At 49.7% G+C, this 25,683-nt stretch overlaps 3 protein-coding genes and 1 pseudogene across 4 annotated transcripts; 3 read left to right on the plus strand and 1 right to left on the minus strand.

Moving 5' to 3' along the window:
• The first annotated feature begins 1,431 nt into the window (after positions 1 to 1,431).
• Positions 1,432 to 5,014, plus strand: LOC120687445 (DNA-directed RNA polymerases II and V subunit 8A-like). The gene is made up of 5 exons (XM_039969444.1): positions 1,432 to 1,510; positions 1,841 to 1,927; positions 3,393 to 3,550; positions 3,757 to 3,965; positions 4,753 to 5,014. Exons 2-5 carry the CDS (start codon positions 1,855 to 1,857, stop codon positions 4,868 to 4,870), a joined length of 558 nt encoding a protein of 185 aa, XP_039825378.1. The 5' UTR covers positions 1,432 to 1,510; positions 1,841 to 1,854; the 3' UTR covers positions 4,871 to 5,014.
• Positions 5,015 to 6,879: 1,865 nt separating this feature from the next.
• On the plus strand, positions 6,880 to 8,628 carry LOC120687392 (probable glucan endo-1,3-beta-glucosidase A6). Its single transcript, XM_039969371.1, has 2 exons — positions 6,880 to 8,290; positions 8,381 to 8,628. The coding sequence occupies exons 1-2, from the start codon at positions 6,928 to 6,930 to the stop codon at positions 8,419 to 8,421; spliced, it is 1,404 nt and encodes a 467-aa protein (XP_039825305.1). The 5' UTR covers positions 6,880 to 6,927; the 3' UTR covers positions 8,422 to 8,628.
• Positions 8,629 to 9,329: 701 nt separating this feature from the next.
• LOC120687363 lies at positions 9,330 to 25,198 on the plus strand. 2 transcript variants are annotated; one of them, XM_039969332.1, is made up of 10 exons: positions 9,330 to 9,639; positions 9,769 to 9,833; positions 9,960 to 10,008; positions 21,203 to 22,804; positions 22,927 to 22,982; positions 23,153 to 23,428; positions 23,746 to 23,982; positions 24,114 to 24,233; positions 24,337 to 24,465; positions 24,936 to 25,198. In XM_039969332.1, exons 2-10 carry the CDS (start codon positions 9,804 to 9,806, stop codon positions 24,954 to 24,956), a joined length of 2,520 nt encoding a protein of 839 aa, XP_039825266.1. In that variant the 5' UTR covers positions 9,330 to 9,639; positions 9,769 to 9,803; the 3' UTR covers positions 24,957 to 25,198. The 2 variants fall into 2 exon arrangements, with proteins under 2 accessions (XP_039825266.1, XP_039825267.1); XM_039969333.1 differs by having other exon boundaries at positions 9,351 to 9,696.
• Positions 10,565 to 11,278, minus strand: LOC120687457 (annotated as a pseudogene).
• Positions 25,199 to 25,683: the final 485 nt, after the last annotated feature.

The raw sequence follows: 25,683 nt of genomic DNA on the forward strand, positions 1-25,683 counted from the left end.
AAAATATGTGTACAAATAATTCTAACATCTGATTCGATGATGGAAATTCTCACTACAGTATTGATATCACGTTCGGTGTAACATCTCTAGAAACATGAAGACAATAATTGCAATGTTGGTGCTTATCTTTTGCAACATGTGTCGAGTGTTCCAAACATCAGATGGGTGATGCGTAACATTACCGAGGAAGAAAAGACTAGGAGGCATAGTTAGATAGAACCAGGGGTATTTTAGTTTTTGTTGCATGCCTTTTCATAGGCATTGCTAGTACATGATTTTCAGGTTCTTACAGCATAATAATAAATATTGGTTCAGCATAATATAGGACTAAATATTAGGATACAAGAGACACACGCAGGCCAAATTTAAGCAGTGTCAGATCCGCCTTGCTCATCTTGAAATACAGGAATATATATCCGTTGAAGAAATGACCGGAGGAGATGTAGAAGTTTGAGGACAACGTGCTGACCTCCGGCCTGCGGGCGTCGGCGGGGCGGGAGCGCCGTCGGCGGTGGATGGCCGGCTGCAGCAGGAGGCGGGGGCGGGCAGCGGCTGCGTCGGCTGGACGCAGGAGCTAGCGGGCGATGCGTTGCACACTTGTGTTTTTATACTGGGCCCTTCATAATTCCTGGCCTTTTTTACTTGTGTTTCTGAAGCTGATAAATCAGATTTTCTAGTACTCTTAAAACCGACAGAGATTATACTAGAGAGAATCGATCGGGGAGCGGAGTCTTGTTCGTTCACTACTAGTGGACTTGAGCACAGACACGGGTACGTCGTTGTCGATTTGTATGGGTACCGTGGTATTGGTGTGCTGTACTGTTCTTGTTCACCCTGTACGTACGTTCTTGGTTCCCCTGCTTGGTCACTGCCTGTTGCTCAACTGATGAGCTGCAGATTGCGTGGCCAACCATGACCTGATGACCATACTGCGTATGCGTATAGGTAGCTGGCGCGCGGATTCGATCTTGTTCACAACACTCTCAAGTCTCAATTCTCGTTTTTTTTTCTTTTGGTATAAATACTGGACATATATTATCAGCAATACAAGTTGGAGTATGTACATCACTGTCCCAAATACACTAGGAGACGTTCTCCAACTTTTGCTAGCTCATCATATATAATTACCTGCAGCTGCAGCTGCAGCTGCATACTTCACCTCACACCTAAGGAAATTTGGCGCGATCTGCTGCTACTTGATCTCCTGCAGCCGCAGCCGAGTTTGTTTTTGGTTGGCACTTTGTCCGTTACTGCGTTAAGCCGTTAAATATGGGCCTATCTTTTGAGATGGCCTTTAATTGGGCTCGCAAGCCTGGTATAAACTTGGGCTATCGGGCTGCGCCAACGGTCTGGGTCTCATCGTGACGAGGCGCCTTCTTTCCGTAATAAAAGGCAGGCAAGCCGCCATCTCTTTTCTTCGTGTCCATTCTAGTTTTCAGCGCACGCCGCCGGCGCCTGCCCTAGGGCTCCGCTCCATTACCAACTTGCCTCTCGCGTCGCCGCTTGTACGGTGAGCTCGCCGCCCGCGTCCCACTCGTTTACACTTTACACCACCACGCCGGCCGGCCGCTAGCTAGCTAGCTAGTGCAGGGTTCCTCGACCCGCCGTTTCTGAAGCTGATTTCTGCCTTCATATTTTTTTTCCCGTTGGATCGAATCGTTCACCTGATCCGCCGTTTCAAGAGATTTCTTTTGATTTTGCTTCTGCATGCGTCTTATTAATAGCTGCACAGTTCGATCGGGGGCCGCCATGGACAAGCTCGCTAGCTGAATCATGTAGAATCAGGCGTGGGATCGGATTTAAAAGGGTTTAAGCAGCTGCTACTATCCTCTTTGTGCAGGATCGGACTTGAAAATGCCTGAGCATCTCTTCCAGGACTCCTTCAAAGTCATCGGGCTCGATCCTGATGGTAAAAAGTTCGACAAAGGTAATTTTAAGGGAAAAATTCGGTTTACACCCTCGAACTATCGCAAAAATCCGATTTTCAACCTTGAACTATGAAACCGGACAACATAGGCCATCCAACTGTCAAAACCGGGCAAATTTGGCCCATGGGGTGGTTTTGAAGGTGGTTTTCCATTTTGTGAGAATTAAAAATATTCAATTTTACACTGAAAATTTATAAGTAATTCATTTTAAGTCAAACAATTATGAAATGGGTCTCAAAAGTTTTCTAAAAATGTAACCTATCTATTGTCACATGACTTGTGAGCTATTTAGATCTAATTTTTTTTATGTTCATAATATTTGGCTACTTGCAGTTATGCTTATTATTTTTAATAACTAAGATTCAAATGGAGCAATAATAGATAGGTCACATTTTAAAAAAAAATTTGGTACTAGTTTCATATTTTTCTGATTTAAAGTGAATTAGTTTTGATTTTTAAAATCTATTTAGATTTATTTAAATTTTTTTAGAAAATGTAAAACCACCTTCAAAACCACCCAAGGGCCAAATTTGCCCGGTTTTGACAGTTGGATGGCCTATGTTGTCCGATTTCGTAGTTGAAGGTTGAAAATCAGACTTTTGCGATAGTTTGAGAGTGAAAATTGAACTTTTCCCTAATTTTAATTTCCGGGTGACTGACAGGATTGATGATCAATTTTCTATGCATGGCATGACACCACAGGATTAATTATTATTGCTTTGTGTTTTTAGTGTTGTGTGTTATGATCGATAGCCACGGTAGTAGTGTGATGAAAAATAGACTGATAGATGTTTCATTTATTAGGGAAAGGAATTCCTTGCATTGATACTACTATCTCAACACTCATGGTTCTGTGTTATTAGAGGGAGACAACAAAGAGTTAATGGCGAATTTATGATTTCATCTTAGTAGAGAAGCAATGAAATTGCAGTGAAAACACTTGCACACATTATTTCCTTTGCTACCTATAGGTTGTTCTCAAGTTATTTTGTTGCACCTTGTGCTCATTGTGTGATTGGAGCCGGCATGAATCATCTACCCAGATTAAACCCTACAGTTTTATCTCATGCTGTCATCAGCATCTTCGTATTGAACAATGCCTTCATGCATATAAATTGTTCTCATCCTGAAATTAATTTCTTGCTGTCTCGTGTCTCCTACCTCTAGGTCCTCTACTATATATGTTCTTGTTGCATACAATTGAATTTAAAGTTTCGCTCTGCACAGAAATAATATGATTTAGCATTATCAATTATTATACGAATAATGTCTCAGTATATGACATAATATTATTGCTTCTTTGTAATTTTATGTCGGTACTATCAATAGATCTATGGTTAATTTTTTCCATATGAGGTTGAATCTGATATTCTTTTTGCTAGTACTGGTTAAATTACGATGCTAACTTGTTCGGCTTTGTTCTAATATGACCTCATGCATGTTCTTTCTCCTGTATTTGTACAGTCTCTCGCGTGGTAGCTGAGAGCGAGGATTCTAGTATATACATGCAGTTAGATGTTGCCATAGAGGTTTATCCAATGTGCAAAGGCGAGAAATTTAAAATGGTCCTAGCTAGTACTCTGAATTTGGATGGCACTCCAGATACTGGCTACTTCACACAGGTGAGTAACCAATCCATTCTATGAAATTTGCATCGTCCAGGCATTCAGCTAGGCTTCTAGTGGTATTGACTGATACAATGGAACATGCAGTTAAGAATATTTTTTGGGTTCATATCACATCTTTTCTGTTTACCAAATTGTATCTGTCCGATGAGGCTATCTAGATAGAGCTTTAGGGTAATTAACATAAACTGTCTGCTTTTCAGGCTGCCCGAGAAACACTGGCTGACCAGTTTGACTATGTCATGCACGGGAAGCTTTACAGAATCTCAGATTACACACCAGCCCCACCCCCACCCCCCAAAAAAGATGAAGAAGACACCTCCATGGAAGATGCAGACGACGACTCCTCCAAAAAAGATGAAGACACCTCCGCCAAAAATGATGAAGACACCCCCAAACAAGATCCTAAAGTGTATGGTTTTCCACTTTTCCTTATACTGAACTGAAAGCTAAGATCCTAAAGTGGTTTTCCACTTTTCCTTGAACTGAAAGCTAGTGAATAGTGTAGCAACGTGCATTTTGGCTATATATACTACTGCATATTATTTGTTACTCCCTTTTTCTAATAAGGCATATTTTTGTTTCATTAAACACAAGACTTTGATGATAATTACTCATCAGTTAATATTTTGTTTACTTGTTATAAAACTATAAGTATTGTTAATAGAATCTAATGATATCACTTTTGGGCCTTGAAAATTATAAATTAATATAGTAAGTATTGCCCAAAATCTTGGAGTAACTAATGGAACAAAATAATCTTTGTATAAAGGTTCGTAAATACTCAACCGCATTTATTGATTTCTGAACTTAGAATAGAAGAATGTCCAAATTGTCTGAGCTTATTATGGAACACCATGGTACATGGTCATTATAAGGAAAATGTAAGCATGTAGCGTGATGAAGGCAACATATCATGCTTTGTGAGAGAATTTGATCCTGCAAAGGCAATTCTCGTAAGCACTTTCAACATGAAAAGGCTAGAGTTTGGTTTAGACATCCCATGAACCATAGATGGTAGCAATTTTTTCTTCTTTGAACGAAACGTGAGTAAAATTGCTTTAATTGATTTGCTTAGGGACCTTCAAGTTCAGATCAATGTAAAGTGAAATGTTCTTTTTGTATAGGCATATATGCAGTTGAAAACTCTTTTTAAATTATCAATGTTTCCTCATGCGCTTCTTTTATTCTCCTTGCAGGGAGATTTTTGGATCATTTGGTGGTCTCCTGATGGTGCTCAGGGGTGAGCCTTCCATTGCTGGAAGCTTTGAGCTGGACCAGAGGATTTTCCTACTTATACGCAAGCTTAAGGTGTAGAAGAAGTAGGTCAGGAACGGGAAAACTCCATTATTAGTATCGTCTTGCATGCTGGTATAGTTCATTTCAAGGCTTTTTGTTTGGCCATATACTAGTAGTGATGTCTTGTTAAATTTTAAACCATGCAATGCAATGCATGGTTCCTGTCCGGGATGTGTGAATTGTTTGTCATCTGGTAATGAATATTTTTTACTTCATCATGATATGCGCTGTGTCTTTATTGGTTCGATCCCCTCCTTAATTTCTTGTCCAATAGCCTCTTGTATACATATGAGTCGTATACTGTTCTATATATGCTGACATTACTGTCGTTAGTTTCCCTGAATTCGATCGCTTTTGCTAGGGTTTGTGCCGAATGATGAGATTACTGAATAAGAAGGGATATAGTGCTCTCTTGCCGTTCGCTTGAACGGGCTCTGTAACGTTACCTTGGTTAATGGTTCAGGCTGACCAACGGTTCGCGTCAAAAAAAAAATAAAAAAGAAGGGTATAGTCAGATCAGATATCAGACCACGTACGATGAGGTGGCTGAATTGATCGATAAGCTGCAAAATGAGTTCCTTTGCTGTGTTCACTAGCTACGTACTCACTGGTGTGGAGCTGCGCTGCTGGCTCCGGATCATCCACCACACAAGTCCAAAATTTCTAGGTAGTGTTTGATTGAGGAGCGGAATGGAATGAAGCCGCTCCGTGCTACGTTTGGTTCGCGAGTGTGGGAATGGAGCCGTCCATGAAGCGAATATTCCCTCCAGATGCGGGATGGCTCGGTTCAGCAAAATCGATCGAACCGAGCCATCCCACTTCGACGGCGTCGCTCCCACGGACGGAGATTGGGCGGGGCAGCAGTGGAGGAACGAGGCACGGCCACTGCCGCAGATGGAGGTCCGGGCTCGGGCGAAGCCGGAGCGGGTGTGGAGCGGGCAGACCGGCGAAGCTTGCCGCTCGGCATAGAGGAGCTGCTCAGGTGGAGGCGGTCGGCGTGGAATCGGAGCACCGGCGGCGGCCGAGCGCGGCGGGAGGGCCGAGCGCCGGCTGTGGCCGAGCGCGACGGGAGAGTGGAGCGAGCGCAGCTCCGGGCGGAGGCCGAGCTCGGCGCAGAGGGGCGGAGCGGGCGGAACGTCGGCAGCGGCCAAGCTCGGCGCGAGCGCAGCTCCAGGCGGAGGCGGAGCTCCGGTAGCGGCCGAGCTCGGGGCGAGACAGGAAGGCTAGGAGGGTGGAGGGTGCGGGGAGCCCAGCTGCGCGGCGTGCCGGTGTGGGAGCAGAGGGCAGGCGGAGCTTGAGCTTGGTAGAAGAGAGGAAGGGAGGGAGGGAGAGAATTGGGTGACCCACGTGCGGGTCCCATGTAATGATGGTTAACATAGTAATAATGTTTCTCGTTCCGGTACCTTCAATCAAATAAGAAATGGAACAGCTCTATCACTCCAACCAAACACAAAACATAGAGTTATCTTATTTCTCGAAATCAAAAATGGAACCGCTCAATTCTTTCTCGCTCTCATCCAAACGCACCGCAGGCGAGCATCGATCGAGGCGATGCTATCGATGCTCGGATAAATAATCTTGGACATCGTCGTACTTGTACATACAGCATTGAATAAAACACCCCACCCCCGCTATCTCGGGGTACGTGTTTGATCTCCTCGAAGAAGAAAAAAAGAACTATGCTCAGGCAGTCAGGACTTCTTGCATTGGTCAGATGCGCAACGGGTCGTTGAATGGAGTTGATTTTATTAGGACCGTCCGTGGCATGAGGTGCATTGGTCCATGATTTGCTGTTCTTGTCCCTTCATTTCGTCGCTCTTATCCACGAGTGTTGAATTGATAAGCTTGCAAGTTGCCTTCTTTTAGATTGCAGTGAGTTTGCAAGTTGCGTAGCTAACAACTCTTTGCCACTTTGCCAGTATCTTACAGTTTGTTTACTCCCAACTCTTTTTGATTTCACTAATTGAACGCTCAAGTCTTCGGTTATATCTACGAGCGAGCTGATGGCACTGCTAGCTAGTCACTCGGCAGTCGGTAGTCATCCTCTCCTACGCGCGCCTCTGCCACGGCACTAAATGTCGCCGCTCCACCTCCTCCTCCTGGTGCTCGCCACCACCACCGCGACAACACCGACCGCGCACTTCCTGGGCGTCAACTACGGCGCGCTGGGCGACAACCTCCCGCCCCCGCACCGGGGGATCGAGCTCGCCCGCTCGGCGGGGGCCGCCGCCGTCCGCTTCTACGACGCCAACGCCACCCTCCTGGCCGCGGCCGCCGCCTCGGGCCTCGTCTTCGTGCCGAGCGTCCCCAACGAGCTCATCCCGTCCCTCGCCGCCTCCCGGCGCGCCGCGGACGCCTGGGTCGCCGCCGCGCTGCTCCCGTTCCGCCGCAGCCCGGGCCTCCGCTACCTCTTCGTCGGCAACGAGGTCCTCTCCGACCCCACCACCAGGTCCCGCTGGCCCCAGCTCGTCCCCGCCATGGCCAACGTCGAGCGCGCGCTGCGCCGCCACGGCCTCGGCCGCGTCAAGGTCAGCACCACCTTCAGCACGCACGACCTCGACCACCAGAACGTCTTCCCGCCGTCCGCCGCCGTGTTCCGGCCGGACATCGCCGACGCCGTCATGCGCCCGCTGCTCTCCTTCCTGGAGCGCACCGAGTCGTACCTCTTCTTCGACGCCTACACCTACTTCACCTGGTCGGCGAACCACTCCATCGTGCCGCTCCCCTACGCGCTGCTCGAGCCGTCGCCGGGGTTCGCGTACCACGACCCGGGCACGGGGCTCTCGTACGCCAACCTCCTCGACCAGATGCTCGACGCGGTGGTCGCCGCCGCGTGCCGCATCGGCCACTGCGGCGTGAGGCTGGCCCTGGCCGAGACCGGGTGGCCGACGGCCGGCGACCTGGACCAGTTCGGCGCCAACGTGCGGAACGCGGCCACGTACAACCGCAACCTGGCGCGCCACCTGGCGTCCGGCGCCGGCACGCCGCGGCGCCCCGGGATGCGCATGCCGGCGATGGTGTTCGCGCTCTTCAACGAGAACCTCAAGTGGGGCCCCGGCACGGAGCGGCACTGGGGCCTCTTCTACCCCAACGGCACCGCGGTGTACGAGGTGGACCTCACGGGGCGCCGCCCGCTGGCGTCGTACCCGCCGCTGCCGCCGGCGCTGAACGACCGGCCGTACCCGGGGCGCCTGTGGTGCGTGGTGAGGACGGACAGGGGCCCGGCGAACGAGACGGCGGTGAGGGAGCAAGTGGCGGCGGCGTGCGCTGACAAGGCCGGGCTGTGCGACCCCGTGCGGCCGGGCGGAGCTTGCTACCTGCCCAACACGGCGACCGCGCACGCGAGCTACGTCTTCAGCGCGCACTGGAACAGCTTCAGCGAGGACTACGGCGGCTGCTACTTCGGCGGGCTCGCCGTCGAGACCACCGTCGATCCCAGTGAGTAGTACACTTGGTTTCGGTCAAGTTAATGATGCTTGGTCCTCGATTAATGATCATGAGTTGACGAATGGTATTTTTCTTTTTCAGGCCATGCATCATGCAAAATTCCAAGCATTTTGCTCAAATGAAGGGCCTCGGATCCATCCACTCGCAAAAGTCGCCACGGGGTCCTGACCAAGGACCGATCGTCGCATTTTCAATTTATTTTTTCATCACGTGTTTGTCTTCTGTTTATTTTATGACAACTGTTTGATTGTCCCTTATCATCAATTAGGGTTTCATAGTACTCTAATTGCTAGTAATAAAGAATGAGAAGTGATAATGTTACAAATGAAGTTTTGTCTGCGATAATTTTTATGTAAAAAGTTCAATTTACCCCCCTCAAGTCCTCAACTATAGCCGAAGTCTGTATAACTCCTGAACTATAATTTTAGTTCGATTTACCTTCTAAACTATGCCATTTATTTCACTTTACACCACAATACAATTTATTTTTTGTTTCTCTGTACACAAGTTGAATTTTAATTTTAATTTTTGCAGAATAGTAGTGGACGTCTCAATGCATATTTAAAAAATACTACAACTTTTTCTCATTAGTTTTCATATAATTTTGAACTCCAATGATTAATTTATTATTAAATATCCTAACCTACCAAAATAAAAAAAAAATGTGATGTATTTTTTCTAACATGTGTTATGATGTGTACTATTATATTGTAGAATTGTAACTTAAAACTCTGGAGAAATGAAAAAAGATAAATTCTATTAGAGGGTAATTTGAATCTAAAGGCATAGTTTGGGGGCGAAACTAAACCAAATAATAGTTTAGGAAGTTATTCATACTTTAGCTATAGTTGAGGGGAGCAATTTAAACTTTTTCCTAATTTTATTTATGTCAAAATAAACATTCATAAGCTTGACATGATTTCTGTATATATCCGAGTTCAATTCTCTCAAGTCTCAGTTAGCGATGTTGGAACCCAGCCGTGCACACGGCAGGTCGCAAGAGCACGTGACACACAAGATCAAGCGTCCGAAATAAGCCGCGCCCGTTTCGCTTCGGCCTCGATCCGTCCGTCCGCAGCACGCCGCCGCGACACAACCATCTCCCTCCCCCCCGGCCGGCTGAGTCAGTCCCCCATGGCGGCTGCTACGGCGGCGGAGGAGGAGGCGCGGCTGCTGCGCCTGGAGTAGCTGGCGGAGCACGGCTGCCTGGGAGTACCTCTGCCTCGCCCGCCGCCTCCGCGCGCGCGCCGCCCCGCCCACGTCCTCCGCGTCGGCCTTGCCCTCCTCAACGACGCCTCCGCGCGCTCCTGCCTCGGCACCCATTACATGATTAGATCGCAGTATGTCTCTGCGGGATCTTTCACAATCACTGCGATCTTACTAGCTGAATTGCGAGGGTATGACCTCCAAGTTTGCAGCTTCTCTCTCTACTCTAGTCGTAAACGCGTGCCTGCTTTCTTTCGGTGCAGAGTGGACTCTTTATGAGCAGGTTGCCGTGGCAGCCATGGATTGCCAGCGTCTCGATGTGGCAAAGGTGAACTTCTTCTGCAACCTGTGACAGTCATTTGTGACGCTCTCTGGTTCAAGTTCCAATTCTCTGAATCTCTGATGCCGTTGTGGTGTTACTCTTTAATCTAGCGATCTTTTGGTGGATTTGCAGGACTGTATTGGAGTCCTCTCAAAGCAATTTACTGGGAGTACCCTAGTTGGTATGTGTTGTTACTGAATTCAACTTCAGTGAGAATATTGTGGCTCCTAATAACTTACTATATTACAGATGTTGTTAGAATTTCTTTTCTAAGGAGGACTTTGTTTCAATAGAGAAAATTGCTATTATAGGATGCTTCGCTATTATAGGACTCCTAACGTGCGCTTCGCTAAAATATATCTTGAATCATTGTGGCTTCGCAATACATGACATTGTGTCATTATAATACCATTTTCAATCTCAAATACATGTTTGGAGGCCTCATATGACCGTTTTGCCCTTTGCCTTAAAAGGCCCTTGGCCTGGGCGCCTGGCCGGCCGCTGGCCTGGCCGGCTGGCCGTGGCCATGGCTGGGCACATATATATCATTTTCAATCTCAAATACATGTATGATATATTGATATGATCCGAGTAATAGGTAAAATCATGAATTTAGCACAAAACGAGCTCATAAAAATATGCTTCTAGCAATAAATCATGAGTTTAATTCCCAACGAGATCCAAGTGATATGAAATAAGTCATGAGTTTACATGTCATCACACACGACAAAAATAACTCATCCAATGTGCAGCTTTCTCTTCGGAGTCATCTTTCTTGGTGCTGCTGCAGTAGGCATCCTCACGGTCACGGGAGTAGTGGTGTCGGTTTGTGAAGATGTACCCTCTCCTAATAACATCGCGAGCTTGCTGCAAATAGAAAATACACTAGTTACAATGAAAGCACAATGTACAATGGAAAATAGGCTTCTATGAACTTAACATATTCTCACCTTCTAGTGACCCTTCCTGGACTATACCGTAGGATTTCTTCTCGAGTCGGCCTCTGTGGAGTGCTAGGTTCTGGATGCATTTTTGTCACATTCTTCCTAGGTTGCCTACGCTTCCTACAAGTGATCAAATAAATTAATATTGATATTTTCATTCAAGTTTCTTGATGAAGTAAATAAGTTGTTACCTCTTCTTTGCGGTCCCATTGAGTGGATACTTAGCACTAGCTTGCCTATGACCTTTTTCTCTGCATCTTCTGCAAGTCATAGGTCCTCTAACCATTTTCTGTCCCTTGGCATCGGTTGGAGCAATATCATTCTCACCTTCACCCACATTGGCCTCTTTACCATCTTCTTTCCCTTTCCCTTTCCCTTCTTCTTGTGCCCACCTTCGTCCCATCCCTTCATTCTTAGTTTCCTATATCTTCCAATAGGTAATTTAGCTAGAGGTGCACCAACGGATAATGGTAGTTCCACTTATGGCCATTGTGTTTTATCTGTCATCGGCTCAATCTCTCTTCCATGCCAGCCCTAAACCTATTCACCAAGTAGTACTCATGCATAAATTGTTCTAGGTCAATGCCCCTCTAGTAGGTGCGGGTTACATAGGCCAATACATGTTGACATGGCTTACCGGTGTGTTGTCATTCAAGACAAGTACATGTCCTTTGGTTTAACTTGACAATATGCCTCACAAAAATGCTGCTGCTATGGTCCCACACCTCTGCACTCCAATTAGAGCATGGTACTAGTCTCAAGTGTCCCAAACCTCTAGTATTTGCCCTTAGCGTGTGGTTCATCCTCGTTCAGTGGACGGGTCTGCCGTCGGCTGAGGCTACGTGGGAACCATTGGAGGCATTCCGGGAAGCGCATCCTACGTTCCAGCTCGAGGATGAGCTGTTTGTCGACGGCGGGAGAGATGTTATGGTCGGTCAAGTCTACGAACGCAGAAGGCACGTCGCTCGTGGCTGATGCGGAGTCCATGGCGCGCGGCGTCGTTGGCGTCTGTTGCTCGAGTTGGTTGCTGGTTCCCTAGATTCTAGGAGTTGCTTTGCCTCAAGTTTGTTAAAGATACTCTGTATAAGAACCATCATCCAAGTAATGAGGGATAGGCCAGAGATAGAGTTTATCTCTTTCTCCCTGGCGACTTGCGCCTACACACCGCTTCCTCGCAGCCTCGCCGCCGGCCGTCAGGACGGCGTCGAGTACTCGTTCTCGCCGCGCACCTAAACCACGTCCTCCTCCCAGCCATTCATACTTCCTCCGCAACTCCCACAACAATCCTGCCTTCAGGAGTTCAGGTAGCCTGTATGCAATAGCTCTTCTCTTGTTCCACAGTACCATGATCATTTCTCTAATCTTGTCAGCTAGGTCAGCAGCAGGTAAGTCCTTGATGTCTCTAATCCTGTTATTAAATGACTCAGCAATGTTACTAGTTATGTAGTCACACTTAATCTCTAGATTGAAACCACACCTATACCATAATAGCTTATGATGGCTTGTAACCATTGCACAGATTGTGGTGATTCACTTACCATTTTTGCTATATTTTTATAAAAAATCTCCTCCCTGTAAGCCCTTGCAGCAGGATATATCTGGCCAAACCCTCTATGTCTCTTCTGGAAGTATTTGACCATATGATAAAAGCACTCCCTTTGCTGTGCATTTGGGAATACATTCTTCAATGCATTCTCCAAACCCTTGCAAGCGTCAAAACAAATAGCAAGGAGTGGAGGATCACCTATAGCCTTCTTTAACTGTTCCATGAACCAAGTCCAGTTGTCTGTTGTTTCTAAAGCCATGAAGCCATAAGCGATGAGATACATCCAGTTGTGTCCATCAACTGCTACAGCTACTGTCAAGTGATCATTCCACCTTCCATTAAGTATGCCGGACGCCGTTCCTGGTGCCTCCACCGCGCCTTCCCTACCCATGCCCATCGCGCCAACCACTGCCGCCGCGCCGACCACCGTCATCTCCACCGCGTCCACTCCGCCGGCTACGGCCGCGGAGCCGAGCGCCCTCGACACCCTGACGACAGCCATCTACGGGCTCCAGCGCCATATGGGATCCTTCGCGACATGTTTGTCGTCCATGGAAGGTCGCGGATCCCCATCTGCTGCGGGATCTTCTTTTGCTCCCCAGTCGTCGTCGTTCGGGATGCCGGGCTACGGTGCGCCGCCGCTGCCAGTGCCTTCCCCGGCGTCGACCATCGTGCATACCACTGCTGCATCCCACCCACTACCCATCCACCAGATCAACTTCCCACACTCGCCCTCGCCAATCCCGAACTTGAACGGGCCGTCGCTCTCGCTTCCGTCCGCGATGCCGCCGTTTGAAGCCATGGAGACCGCCGACGATCTGGAGGTGCCGCGCTTCCACAAGCTCACGTTCCCGACGTTCGACGGCAAAACCGACCCCTTGGGTTGGTTGAACAAGTGCGAGCAATTCTTCCGTGGTCAGCACACCCGTGAGAACACCAAGGTCTGGCTCGCCTCGTTCCATCTGACGGAGGGCGCCCAGCAATGGTACGACATGCTCGAGCGCGATGCGGGCGGTGTCCACAACATTCCGTGGCCGACTTTTCGCGCTCTATGCCAGCAGCGCTTTGGGCCGGCTCTGGGCACGAACCACCTCTCCGATCTGGCGCGCCTTCCGTTCCTAGGCACCGTCGACGGCTTCATCGACGCCTTCCAGCAGCGCCTGGCTCACGCGGGGTCCCTCACCCAGGAACAACAAGTGCAGCTATTCTCCGGGGGCCTACCAGACCACATCAGGGTCGACGTGGAGTTGCAGATGCCACAAGACCTCCAACGCGCCATGTGCCTGGCGCGCGCATATGAGCGCCGTGCCGCGGCCGCGGTCACTACTCCGGCGTTCCGCCCTCCTCGCGTTCCGGCACGCCCTCACCATCCGGCCGCGAGCACCACCCCAGCGTCTCTTCCTGCCGCCACCGCGGCGCCGGTGTCCTCGCCGTCGCCCCCACCCAGGCCGTTCCGTCGCCTCACACCAACGGAGATGGCGGACTGCCGGCGTCAAGGCCTTTGCTATAACTGCGATGAGCAATACGCGCGCGGCCACAAGTGCCAGCGTCTCTTCTACCTCGAAGTCTCGGACTTCGTGGACGATGACGAGCCACCGCAAGACGCCATTCCGGCTGCACCAGAGGAGCCTCTGATTTCGTTGCACGCCATTGCCGGGATCCGCACCGCGGACACGATGCGCGTGCGTGTGTCGGTGGGCAACTACGTGATGGCGGCGCTCCTGGACACCGGCTCGACCCACAACTTCATCAGCCCCGCAGCGGCCGCGCGGGCGGGTCTCCGCTTTGGCGACAGTGCGGGCATGAGCGTGATCGTAGCCAATGGTGACCGAGTGCCGTGTGCTGGCCTCACGCGCGACGTCGACATCAGGATCGTGGACGAGCACTTCGCCATCGACTGCTACACCATTCCGCTGGATTGCTATGACATGGTCCTTGGTGTTCGTTGGCTGCAGACGCTGGGACCCATTCTTTGGGACTTCGATGACATGTGCTTGGCATTCTGGCGCCGTGGCCGTCGCGTCCTCTGGCACGGGCTGGACTCGTCCTGGACGACCCCAGTGGCCGCCTGTCACCTCCATGGTGTCCGCGCTGCCGAACCGGATCTCCTGGCGCTGCTACTCAACGATTACAACGACCTATTCGCTGAGCCGACGGGTCTACCGCCGCCACGACACTGTGATCACCGGATACATCTCCTGCCTGGTACTCCGCCGGTGTCCGTTCGGCCATATCGCTACCCGCAGCTCCAGAAGGATGAACTGGAGAAGCAATGCGCCGCCATGCTCGCTCAAGGTATCATCCGACCGAGCGTGTCTCCATTTTCAGCTCCTGTTCTCCTGGTCAAGAAACAGGACGGCTCGTGGCGCTTTTGTGTGGACTTCCGCGCACTCAACGACCGAACAGTCAAGGACAAATTTCCCATCCCGGTCGTAGAAGAACTCATTGATGAACTCCATGGCGCTCGCTTCTTCACGAAATTGGATCTCCGCGTTGGCTACCATCAAGTGCGCATGCACCCGGCCGACATCGAGAAGACGGCCTTCAGAACGCACCAAGGCCATTTTGAGTTTTTGGTCATGCCATTCGGCTTGTCCAATGCCCCGGCGACGTTCCAGCGACTCATGAACACCGTGCTGCATCCGTTCCTCAGGAGGTGCGTTCTAGCCTTTTTTGACGACATCCTAATCTATAGCCGTTCCTGGAGTGAACATCTGCAGCACCTGCGCGCCGTCTTCGACACGCTGCGGTGACACCACCTCAAGGTGAAGCGCTCCAAATGTGCCTTCGCGACTTCGTCTGTGGCCTATCTCGGTCACGTGATCTCGGCTGACGGTGTGGCCATGGATGACGACAAGGTGGCCGCGGTAGCCGCCTGGCCGTAGCCGCGATCCGTCCGCGCCCTGCGCGGCTTCCTGGGCTTGGCCGGCTACTACCGGCGCTTCATCAAGGACTTCGGCAACTTGGCGGCACCGCTGACGCAGCTCCTCAAGAAGGACGCCTTCCTGTGGACCGATGCCGCCGCGACCGCGTTCGACGCCCTCAAGCGCGCTCTGTCCACGGCTCCGGTTCTGCACATGCCGGACTTCGCCCAGCCGTTCATGGTCGACTGCGATGCTTCGGGCACGGGGTTTGGTGTGGTACTACATCAAGGCGCAGGGCCCCTGGCCTTCTACAGCAAGCCGTTCGCGCCGCGTCACCTCAAGATTGCGGCCTACGAGCGCGAACTCATCGGCCTAGTCCAGGCCGTCCGCCATTGGAGGCCCTACTTGTGGGGCAGGCCGTTCGTCGTCCGTACCGATCACTACGCCCTCAAGTTCATGCTCGATCAACGCCTATCGACGGTCCCGCAACACCAATGGATCAGCAAACTTTTCGGGTTCGACTTCTTAGTCGAGTACCGACCCGGGCGCATAAACACCGTCACCGACCCCCTTTCCAGAATGGAGGGCGGCCAGGCCGAGCTCGCGGCGCTCTCGGGTCCGACGTTCAGCTTCTACAACGACCTTCGCGCCGAGCTGGAGAATGAAGACGACCTGCGCCGCCTCCGCGACACAATCACCGCGACCCGTGGCGCCCCATGGCGGGTCGACGAGGGCCTTATCCTCTGCGGCCGGCGCGTTTTCATACCAGCGACGTCGACTGCGCTGGCCACTGTGCTCCAGCTCGCCCACACCAACGCCCATGAGGGCGTTCAGAAGACGCTGCACCGACTCCGGGCAGACTTCGTCGTCGACGGCGACCATCGGCTGGTCCGTGAGTATGTTCGGTCCTGCGCTATCTGCCAGCGCAACAAGACGGAGTCGTTACATCCTGCGGGGCTCCTACAACCACTCGACATTCCAGCGCTGGTGTGGTCGGACATCTCCATGGACTTCGTGGAAGGCCTTCCCAAGGTATATGGCAAGAGCGTCATCCTCACCGTCGTGGATCGCCTGTCCAAGTATGCCCATTTCATCGCCCTCGGCCACCCGTACACGGCAGCTTCAGTGGCACGGGTTTTCTTCTCCGAGGTGGTGCGCCTCCATGGGTTTCCCTCCTCGATCGTCAGCGATCGCGATCCGGTGTTCACGGGTCATGTCTGGCGCGACCTGTTCAAGTGCGCCGGCGTCCAGCTACGGATGAGCACGGCCTTCCACCCGCAAACCAATGGGCAGTCGGAGGCTGTCAACAAGACGATCGCCATGTATTTGCGCTGCATCACCGGCGACCGATCCCGCGCGTGGCTCGACTGGCTCCCGTGGGGGGAGTTCTGCTACAACACCGCCTACCACTCCGCGCTGCGTACGACTCCATTCCAGGTCGTCTACGGTCGTCCCCCTCCGGCGCTTCTTCAGTACACGGCACACTCGGCGGTCGCGCGCAGACCTCGACGGTGGACATGCTCCTGCAGGACCGCGACGCCTTCATCACCGAGGTCCGGGAACGCCTACAACAAGCACAGGAGTACGCCAAGCGCCACTACGACGCCAACCACCGGGACCTGACTTTCGACGTCGGGGACTGGGTGTGGCTTCGGCTACTCCATCGGCCGGCTCAGTCACTGGTTCCTGGGCGCCGGAGCAAGCTTAGCCCGCGCTATGCTGGTCCGTACCGGGTGCTGGAACGTGTGGGCGATGTGGCGTATCGCCTTCGACTGCCGGAGGGGGCGCGCATACACGACGTGTTCCATGTCGGCGTTCTGAAGCCCTTCCATGGAACCCCGCCTACATCGACTCCGGCTCTTCCTCCTCTACAGCATGGTCGTCCTCTCCAGGCGCCGGAGAAGGTCCTGCGCGCCAAGCTCCGCCGTGGCGTGTGGTTCATCCTCGTTCAGTGGACGGGTCTGCCGTCGGCTGAGGCTACGTGGGAACCATTGGAGGCATTCCGGGAAGCGCATCCTACGTTCCAGCTCGAGGATGAGCTGTTTGTCGACGGCGGGAGAGATGTTATGGTCGGTCAAGTCTACGAACGCAGAAGGCACGTCGCTCGTGGCTGATGCGGAGTCCATGGCGCGCGGCGTCGTTGGCGTCTGTTGCTCGAGTTGGTTGCTTGTTCCCTAGATTCTAGGAGTTGCTTTGCCTCAAGTTTGTTAAAGATACTCTGTATAAGAACCATCATCCAAGTAATGAGGGATAGGCCAGAGATAGAGTTTATCTCTTTCTCCCTGGCGACTTGCGCCTACACACCGCTTCCTCGCAGCCTCGCCGCCGGCCGTCAGGACGGCGTCGAGTACTCGTTCTCGCCGCGCACCTAAACCACGTCCTCCTCCCAGCCATTCATACTTCCTCCGCAACTCCCACAACAATCCTGCCTTCAGGAGTTCAGGTAGCCTGTATGCAATAGCTCTTCTCTTGTTCCACAGTACCATGATCATTTCTCTAATCTTGTCAGCTAGGTCAGCAGCAGGTAAGTCCTTGATGTCTCTAATCCTGTTATTAAATGACTCAGCAATGTTACTAGTTATGTAGTCACACTTAATCTCTAGATTGAAACCACACCTATACCATAATAGCTTATGATGGCTTGTAACCATTGCACAGATTGTGGTGATTCACTTACCATTTTTGCTATATTTTTATAAAAAATCTCCTCCCTGTAAGCCCTTGCAGCAGGATATATCTGGCCAAACCCTCTATGTCTCTTCTGGAAGTATTTGACCATATGATAAAAGCACTCCCTTTGCTGTGCATTTGGGAATACATTCTTCAATGCATTCTCCAAACCCTTGCAAGCGTCAAAACAAATAGCAAGGAGTGGAGGATCACCTATAGCCTTCTTTAACTGTTCCATGAACCAAGTCCAGTTGTCTGTTGTTTCTAAAGCCATGAAGCCATAAGCGATGAGATACATCCAGTTGTGTCCATCAACTGCTACAGCTGCTGTCAAGTGATCATTCCACCTTCCATTAAGTGCAGTAGCATCCACACTTAAATGCGGCCTGCAACCTTCCAAAAAACCATCTATGCGTGGTTTAAGTGCACAGAAAAAACGGTGAAAATATATCTCACCATCCACTTCAAGAACATCGATCTCAATGACACTTCCGGGGCTGCGCTTCATCACCTCGGCCTTCCACCTAAACAACAACTCAAAACTATCTGACCAGTGACCATTTGCCATAAACCTCATCAAGAGCTCTTGCTTTATCCCGCCATACAGTGTCATATGGAATTTGACACTTGTGTTCCTTCTCTAACCGTAGTTGCAATTCCTTACATCCAATTTTCGGTTCAGTTCTAAGTATAGGCACAGCCTTGCTAGCTACCCACTTGCAACTTGGAGTTGTAGTTGACATCCTCATGCTAGACACGCATTCATGTTTGTCGACTAAAACGGTTACCTGCAAAATAAAAAATGACATTAATACACAACAAGAAGAACGAATGAATTTATTAACTACAATTGATATTTATTAACTAAAATGGTTACCTCCACAGTTGCAGTGCCTTTTATTTTCCTGCCATTTATCCTCCAAGGGCAACGACAACATTCATCACCAGACTTGCACAAAGCCCTATATATCGTCTTACATGACTTCTCGACTTTTATATCAAACTCGTTGTTGATTGCATATTGCCGCACCGCCAGCTTGAACTCCTCCATGTTTGGGTACACTGTTCTAACCTCCATTGATGGCTTGTTCTTATCATATGAAATTACCATCTCACCTGGCACCTCATCATTAGATGGAATGTCAGCACCATCAACATTTTGTCCAACCGCATTATCATGCCTCTGCTCATCATTAGTAGGAATGGCGGTATTTGGCGCGCTCTCATCTTTGATGCCTAAAAGCTCACACATCTGACTCTCGCTCATAAGTTCATCGACTTTCATCATCATGTGTCTCCACGATGTGTAATGTTGTCCAATCAACTCTTTCCATATTTTCAACATCATCTACTTGGCCCCTATATATAAACAAGCGAAATCAATGTATTGTATTGTACTTGCATAAACAACTATGACAAGTTAGACAAGTGTATGTCTGCATGCTTGAGGCTTACTATACTGTTTAAAAAAAATAAAAGAACCAGTGCATCCAATATGTACCTGTCCACTTCAAGAATAGGAAGATTATAATCAATTGCCAGAACAACAACACTAGGAAACAGTGACTTTGCTAGGGCTACAATATCAACTTGTCTTGCATCATTGCTCGGATGTGGACCTCCATCGGCTGCCCCGGTGAGGGCGCCCAGGCCATCAGAAGCCACGGCCAGGGTACCAGGTCCTGCGGCTAGCGCTTCAAGTGCTCCTGCGGCCAGCCCTCCAGGTCCTGCGGCCAGGGCATCAGGTGCTGCCTCGGCTAGGGCTACAGGTGCCGCCTCGGCTAGGGCTACATACGCCCCGGCCACTCAAGATGGCAACGGGGCGGGTCGGGGCCGGGGGACAGATCCCCGTCCCCGCCCCGATCCCCGAACTGCATTCCCCGAACCCGCCCCGAACAGCTTAACAGGGCCAAATTGATCCCCGGCCCCGTTCTCAGTGGATCTCCGATCCCCGATGGGGACCCGCGGGAATGAACCATTGAAGCCGGAGGCGACGGCGGCGTGCAGGAGGCTGGGCTGCGGCAGCGGGCCGCGGGTTGGACGCACGGCGGCAGTGGGATGCACGGCGCCGGGCGAGATCTGAGGAGTGGCGCGGCGGGCTGCGGGTGGCACGCACGAGGGCGGCGAGACGTACGGTAGCGACGGGACGAGCGGCGGCGGGCGGGATCTGAGGGGCGGCGGCGGCTGGGCGTACGGGGGCGGGCCCGTTCCAGGAGCGGCGACGGCGCGTAGGAGCCTGGGAGGCGATGCGAAATAGAGGCGGACGAGTGGAGTCGGCCGTCGGGGGAGGACGTCAGATGCGGCGGCGGAGGGGATAGGGAGGGCAGCCCGACCTTCCACCGGCGACCGGAGTTGGAGATGACCGGCGAGCGAGACACGAGGTGGCCTGGGGGGAGGGGCGAGGATGAGGGTCGGGCGGTCAGCTAATGGCGCGACGGGGCTTGGGGGAGAACAAAGCGTAGAGGAGTGTTTTTAGGGTTTGGAGGTTTAATGGGCCTTTGTTGGGCTGGCGATTTCGGGTCCTAACGGAGCCCCGCGGGGCAATTCTTATCCCCGCCCCCGACCTGCTAAGTTTCGGGGGCCTGCCCCGTTATCCCCGTGGGGGGAAATCTGGCCCCGAACGGGGCGGATCCCGCGGGGACCCGAGAACGTTGGCCCCGTTGCCAACCTGACCGGCCACAGACCCCTCGACATTCATCGCGGCCAGCCCTCCATCGTCTGCAGCCAGATGAAACGTCGGGTGAACTAAACATCGATCGATCGATAAGGTAGAAGGATGAGGGGCAATAAGGGCACTATGGAAAAATACTTGTATTTAGGATTATCAAATGAATTAAAATGGCCATAATGTCATGGTATTTCGAAGTGCAAATGTTTCGGGTGTCATTTTAGCGAAGTGAACGTTCGGAGTCCTATTTTAGCCAAGCCACTCGTTTGGAGTCCTATTATAGCAATTTTCTCGTTTCAATATAAATAGAGTTTGATCAATAATTTAGCGAACTTGACATGAAAGTTTTAAATACATCATCTAGCCTTTGCCATATTTATGTAAAATCAACTATTTGGGTTAGATTTAGATCTGCCATGTATTCATATCATCATGGTGGTTGTTTCATCCCCGTAAATATAGCCTGACAACTACAACTGAAGGCCCCCAATCAAGTTGTAGGTCTGGATGCTGGTTTATTTGAAGTTAAACATCTATACATGTACTGTAATGCTCTAGAAGACAGAGTTGCAACTAAGAGCTTGGTAGAAAAGACGGCAATTGGATACTTTGGAATTGAAGATTATCAGATAAATTGCCAATAATATATGTATATGCATCTAACAGTGAAATTTCTGATGCAGATCCCCCCGAGTGCCCGGTGTGCCTCTCCCCATTCGACGTCGCCTCCGTTGTGCCGCGTGTCCTCCCGTGCGGCCACTCTTTCTGTGGGCCCTGCATCGCCACCCTCCCGCCCGCCTCCGCCTCTGCCGCTGCGGGCTCCTCCCTCCGTTGTCCTCTCTGCTCCCAGTACGTCCCCTTCTCTCGCGCGCTCGGTCCCTCCTCCCTCCCGAAAAACCTCGCCCTCCTCGCGCTTCTCCCCTCCTCATCCTCCTCCCCGTCCCACACTCTCGCTGCCACAGCACCTGCTCCCCTCCCTCTCCCGCTCCACGCCACCCACTCCCACCTCCTTTCTCGTTTCCGCCATGTCGTCCTTCCTGAGTCCGCCTTCCCACTCCGCTCCTCACCCACCCCCACCCGCCTCGTGTTCGGATCCCTCGACTCCGACCTCGGCGCGCCCTGGTTTTGCGTGCGGGGCAGCCCCGTCAGCCTCCTCCCGATTGGGACCCACCCCGGTGAAGGACTCCCGCCGGCGGAGCAGGAAGCCGAATTCTACCGGCCCAGCCACGCGGCGCGGGTCGTCACCGCGATCAGCACGCTCAGTGATGCGGCGAAGGAGGAGCTGGCCGGTCTGATCGCATCTTCCGCGCGGTTGGCACGACGGGTGTGCAGGGTTTACGGGGTCTGGATGGACCCGGACGCGCCGCCACTGTGGATGGTCTGTGAACGGCACCCTCATAGTTTTTCCCAGTTGTTGGAAGAGGAGATGATAAATAGAGAGGAGATGGTGGCTCAGATTGGATTTGTTGTCATGGAGGCATGTGAAGTGATCATGAGGTTGCATGGTGAGGGGCTGGCGCTGGGGTGCCTTAGTCTCGATTGCTTCTGCCTTGACCGATTTGGGCACTGCCTGCTTGATTTCAGTCAGGTGTTAGCCTTGTGCCGGGGAGTCCGAGTAGGTGCTAGCTCATACAATACCAGGACTTTTACTGCTCCTGAGGTGGTGGCGGTGCTTGGTGACACATTGAGAATGAAGAATCATGATTGTGATGGTGTCTTTGGGTGTAGTTCGGATATCTGGTCGTTGGGTTGTGTATTGGTGTTACTTCTTACTAGGGATGAGCAGCTTGTGGCCGGATGGAACTCTGAAGGATCATATGATGATTGGGAGAAGGAAGTGGTCACAAGGCTTAATGCCTCATTGCTTGGTACACAACTTGAACCACTGGCTGCAATAATAGTGTCGTGCTTGAGCTATGATCCAAAAGGCCGTCCAGAGGTTTCTGACGTCTGGAAATGTATTAGAGGCTTGTTGATGAAATCTGTTGATGTTACTTTAGCTCCTGATGGTGACTTTGCATCTCAGAAGAGTTTTAGATGTTTACTCCTTGGGGAGTTATCCTCGATGTTTGCTGAATCTAGTGCTGTTGAGTCGGATGGTAAGGCACAACTGTCTCGAGGAGCTGTGGACAACAGTTCAAATCAGGATGATGTAATTAATGGCGGTTCCACACACAATAGGGCACTTGATTTGTCAGGAATTGATGGTCCACAGTCTGTCGGAATGTTTAAATCATCAACACTGATTGCCCACCGTGATTGTATAACAGGATTAGCCATTGGAGGTAAAAATCTAACACTGCTAAGGGACTATAATTTAAATCATATGCTATTTTATTGGGTGGGTTTCTTTTGTTCAATGTTCTGTAATGCTCAACAACTGCCTGTAATAATGCTTTTACTACAGGTGGATTCTTGTTTAGCTCTTCTTATGACAAAACTATTAATGTGTGGTCACTGCAGGTATGAACCTATCACTATTCTATCTTGATTTTTTTTTGTCATGGTTAGCATTATTGAAGTAAGACAACTTGCTTCTCCCATGAGAAACCACATTGTATTCCTTTGTAGTTCATTACCTAGTTTTAGTATGACTCATCTTGATTGTATCGGTTCTTGAATTTGTTCCGTAGGACCTCTCTCATGTAAAGTGTTTCAAGGGCCATGAACACAAAATCACCGCAATTGTTGTTGTTGACAATGAGAATCATTCTCTTTGTATAAGTGGAGACAGCGGTAGCGGAATTTTCATCTGGCTTATAGATTCCACTCTCAAGGAAGAACCTTTGAATAAATGGTATGAACATAATGATTGGCTCTATCGAGGGGTTACCTGTTTGGCTGTCTCTAGAACTGGTTATCTTTACACTGGTAGCAGAGACAAATCTATCAAAGCCTGGTCACTGGAGGTACTAAGCTTTGCTTTCCTTCTAGTACTTGAATGTGATTTGAGAATAATTTCATCATCTTCTGTTGGATCAGGTCTGCAGATTTTTCTATCTTCTATTCTTTATTTTTATTTCCCGTTCTTTGTTGTTTCTTTATTCTCTCTCATTTGTTTGTGTTTTTGTTGACTCTGTGTCTCAGAGTTTGTAAGAGGATTGGCTTTTCTTTTGCTATCTGTATTACAATGACGTGCAGATCATCTGCATGTTCGATATGTGTCCTCAATTATATATAATTCAATTATGTTATATGAATTTAATTCAGTATTCTCCATTGGCAGGATTATTCACTTCGGTGCACCATGACAGGTCATAAGTCAACTGTATCTTGCCTTGCGGTGGCCAGTGGTATTCTTTATAGTGGAAGTTGGGATGGTACCATTCGGTCATGGTGGCTTACTGATCATACACCATTGTCTGTACTGGAAGATGATATAGCAGGAAGCATAGCCCCTGTGTTGTCAATTTCAACAGAAGCCAGTTTTGTTGTTTCATCTTATGAGAATGGCTACTTTAAGGTTATCTGAACCATGAATCTTACTTTCTAGCCACATTCCGTCCCACAAATTTTGGCATAGCCTTTCCTCTAATCCTGACAATGTACTTTTTTCTAAATCAGTGTTTACTTTTTTCTCTTTTTTGAAATTAGATCTGGAAGAATGATGTCCTTGTCAAATCTGAAAAGCTTCAAAATGGTGCTATTTATGCTGTTAAATTAAGTGGCAAATGGTTATATAGTGGTGGATGGGATAAAGTCATAAATATTCAGGTATGTTTGCTTGCATTATTGATATAGATAGTCTTCCAGGAAAAAGGTCTTGCTGACATGTATTTGTCACTTTGTATTTTCCCTTTTATTAACTACTACTTAGGAGTTATTGGAAGATGAGTCTGAGGTAGAACTCCGAGATGTTGCCTCCATTACTTGTGACTCAATTATAACTTCAATACTGTCCTGGGATGAAAAGCTGATAGTTGGACAATCCAACAAGGATATCAAGGTAAAACTCTTATTCTTCTTTGATCAGCTACCTGTTCATTTTAGAATTTTCACTGCAGAGCTTGTAAGCAGTTGTGCACATTTCATGCTTTTCTAAGTTCTAACCTCTGGTCCTATTTATAATTACTTTCATTACTTTCTTTAAATCATGAACTTTGCCACGATTATCTTTGGCATCTTGCTACTTAGGAACTCTGTTCTCTGGTCCTATGGGGAAATACTAATTTCTTTTATGGTCTTCATCCAGAGTTTAGTTTGTTGAAATGTATGCTCAGTGATAATCTTAAGATTCTGTTCAGTCAAAATTCATGTTTTGACTTGTTGATAATCCTAAGCCTGTTTACAGCTGTGTTTTATCTGGTTTTTGGATGCAAGAACGAATCCCCTAAATGGGCCTTCCTTTTTTTTTTTTTGCAAAAAAGTGTCATCGCACTTTATACCTCTAAATGGTATGCTTTCATATTCCACCAGGTTTACTACAAGGCGCAATAATTTCTTACTCCACAAGACCACTTGCATGTCTATACTGTGAATAGCTTGATGTACAGTAAACGTGAGATAAAGGATTGATGGAAATAGAAGAAACCCTCCTTTTGACGGTTGTATGAAGTTGCATGTTTTGTTCAAATCTTTTAGAGTACAGTAAACATTAAAGCACAATGTCTGGTTCGTGGGTCCCATATCACACAAAATGTAATTTAGGCTACATCTTACGAAAATTGTTTTGAGCAGTATAGAAGAAACCCTCCTTTTGACGGTTGTATGAAGTTGCATGTTTTGTTCAAATCTTTTAGAGTACAGTAAACATTAAAGCACAATGTCTGGTTCGTGGGTCCCATATCACACAAAATGTAATTTAGGCTACATCTTACGAAAATTGTTTTGAGCAGTATGGAAGGCGTCTTGTCTGAGTTTTCACTTTCAAGTTGGTTGCATCCGAGCAAAGCAGTAGTACTGCAAAAACGAAAGAGTGCTACTAGTGGAGAGTACTCCTATGTGGCGTGTGACGTGACACGCATGTAGTGCCGAGCGAGCTCTGTACTTTCAGGGATCAGGACAATAATGCCATCTTCAGCGTAGAGCTTAATACGTGATTTGTAAACCCAAAGTTACTAACCCTACATTGTAACTTAAAAAGCGTAGCCATCTTATTTGCTTGAAAGAATTTGATTTGCTCCTGATGCGCCGACTCGGTGAGGTTGGCGCGCCTCTGTCCTTG

The sequence above is a fragment of the Panicum virgatum genome, chromosome 9N, assembly GCF_016808335.1.
Source record: "Panicum virgatum strain AP13 chromosome 9N, P.virgatum_v5, whole genome shotgun sequence".
NCBI lineage: Eukaryota > Viridiplantae > Streptophyta > Magnoliopsida > Poales > Poaceae > Panicum > Panicum virgatum.

What these genes read in the sequence shown, in the direction of transcription:
- LOC120687445 (XM_039969444.1), top strand. Translation starts at nt 1,855, where the DNA reads ATGCCTGAGCATCTCTTCCAGGACTCCTTCAAAGTCATCGGGCTCGAT. An exon ending in TGGTAAAAAGTTCGACAAAG is followed by an intron (nt 1,928 to 3,392) that starts GTAATTTTAAGG and finishes GTATTTGTACAG; the next exon opens with TCTCTCGCGTGGTAGCTGAG. An exon ending in ATACTGGCTACTTCACACAG is followed by an intron (nt 3,551 to 3,756) that starts GTGAGTAACCAA and finishes TCTGCTTTTCAG; the next exon opens with GCTGCCCGAGAAACACTGGC.
- LOC120687363 (XM_039969332.1), top strand. Translation starts at nt 9,804, where the DNA reads ATGGATTGCCAGCGTCTCGATGTGGCAAAG. An exon ending in TACTGGGAGTACCCTAGTTG is followed by an intron (nt 10,009 to 21,202) that starts GTATGTGTTGTT and finishes TTTCTGATGCAG; the next exon opens with ATCCCCCCGAGTGCCCGGTG. An exon ending in AACAGGATTAGCCATTGGAG is followed by an intron (nt 22,805 to 22,926) that starts GTAAAAATCTAA and finishes CTTTTACTACAG; the next exon opens with GTGGATTCTTGTTTAGCTCT.
- LOC120687392 (XM_039969371.1), top strand. Translation starts at nt 6,928, where the DNA reads ATGTCGCCGCTCCACCTCCTCCTCCTGGTGCTCGCCACCACCACCGCG. An exon ending in CGAGACCACCGTCGATCCCA is followed by an intron (nt 8,291 to 8,380) that starts GTGAGTAGTACA and finishes TTTCTTTTTCAG; the next exon opens with GCCATGCATCATGCAAAATT.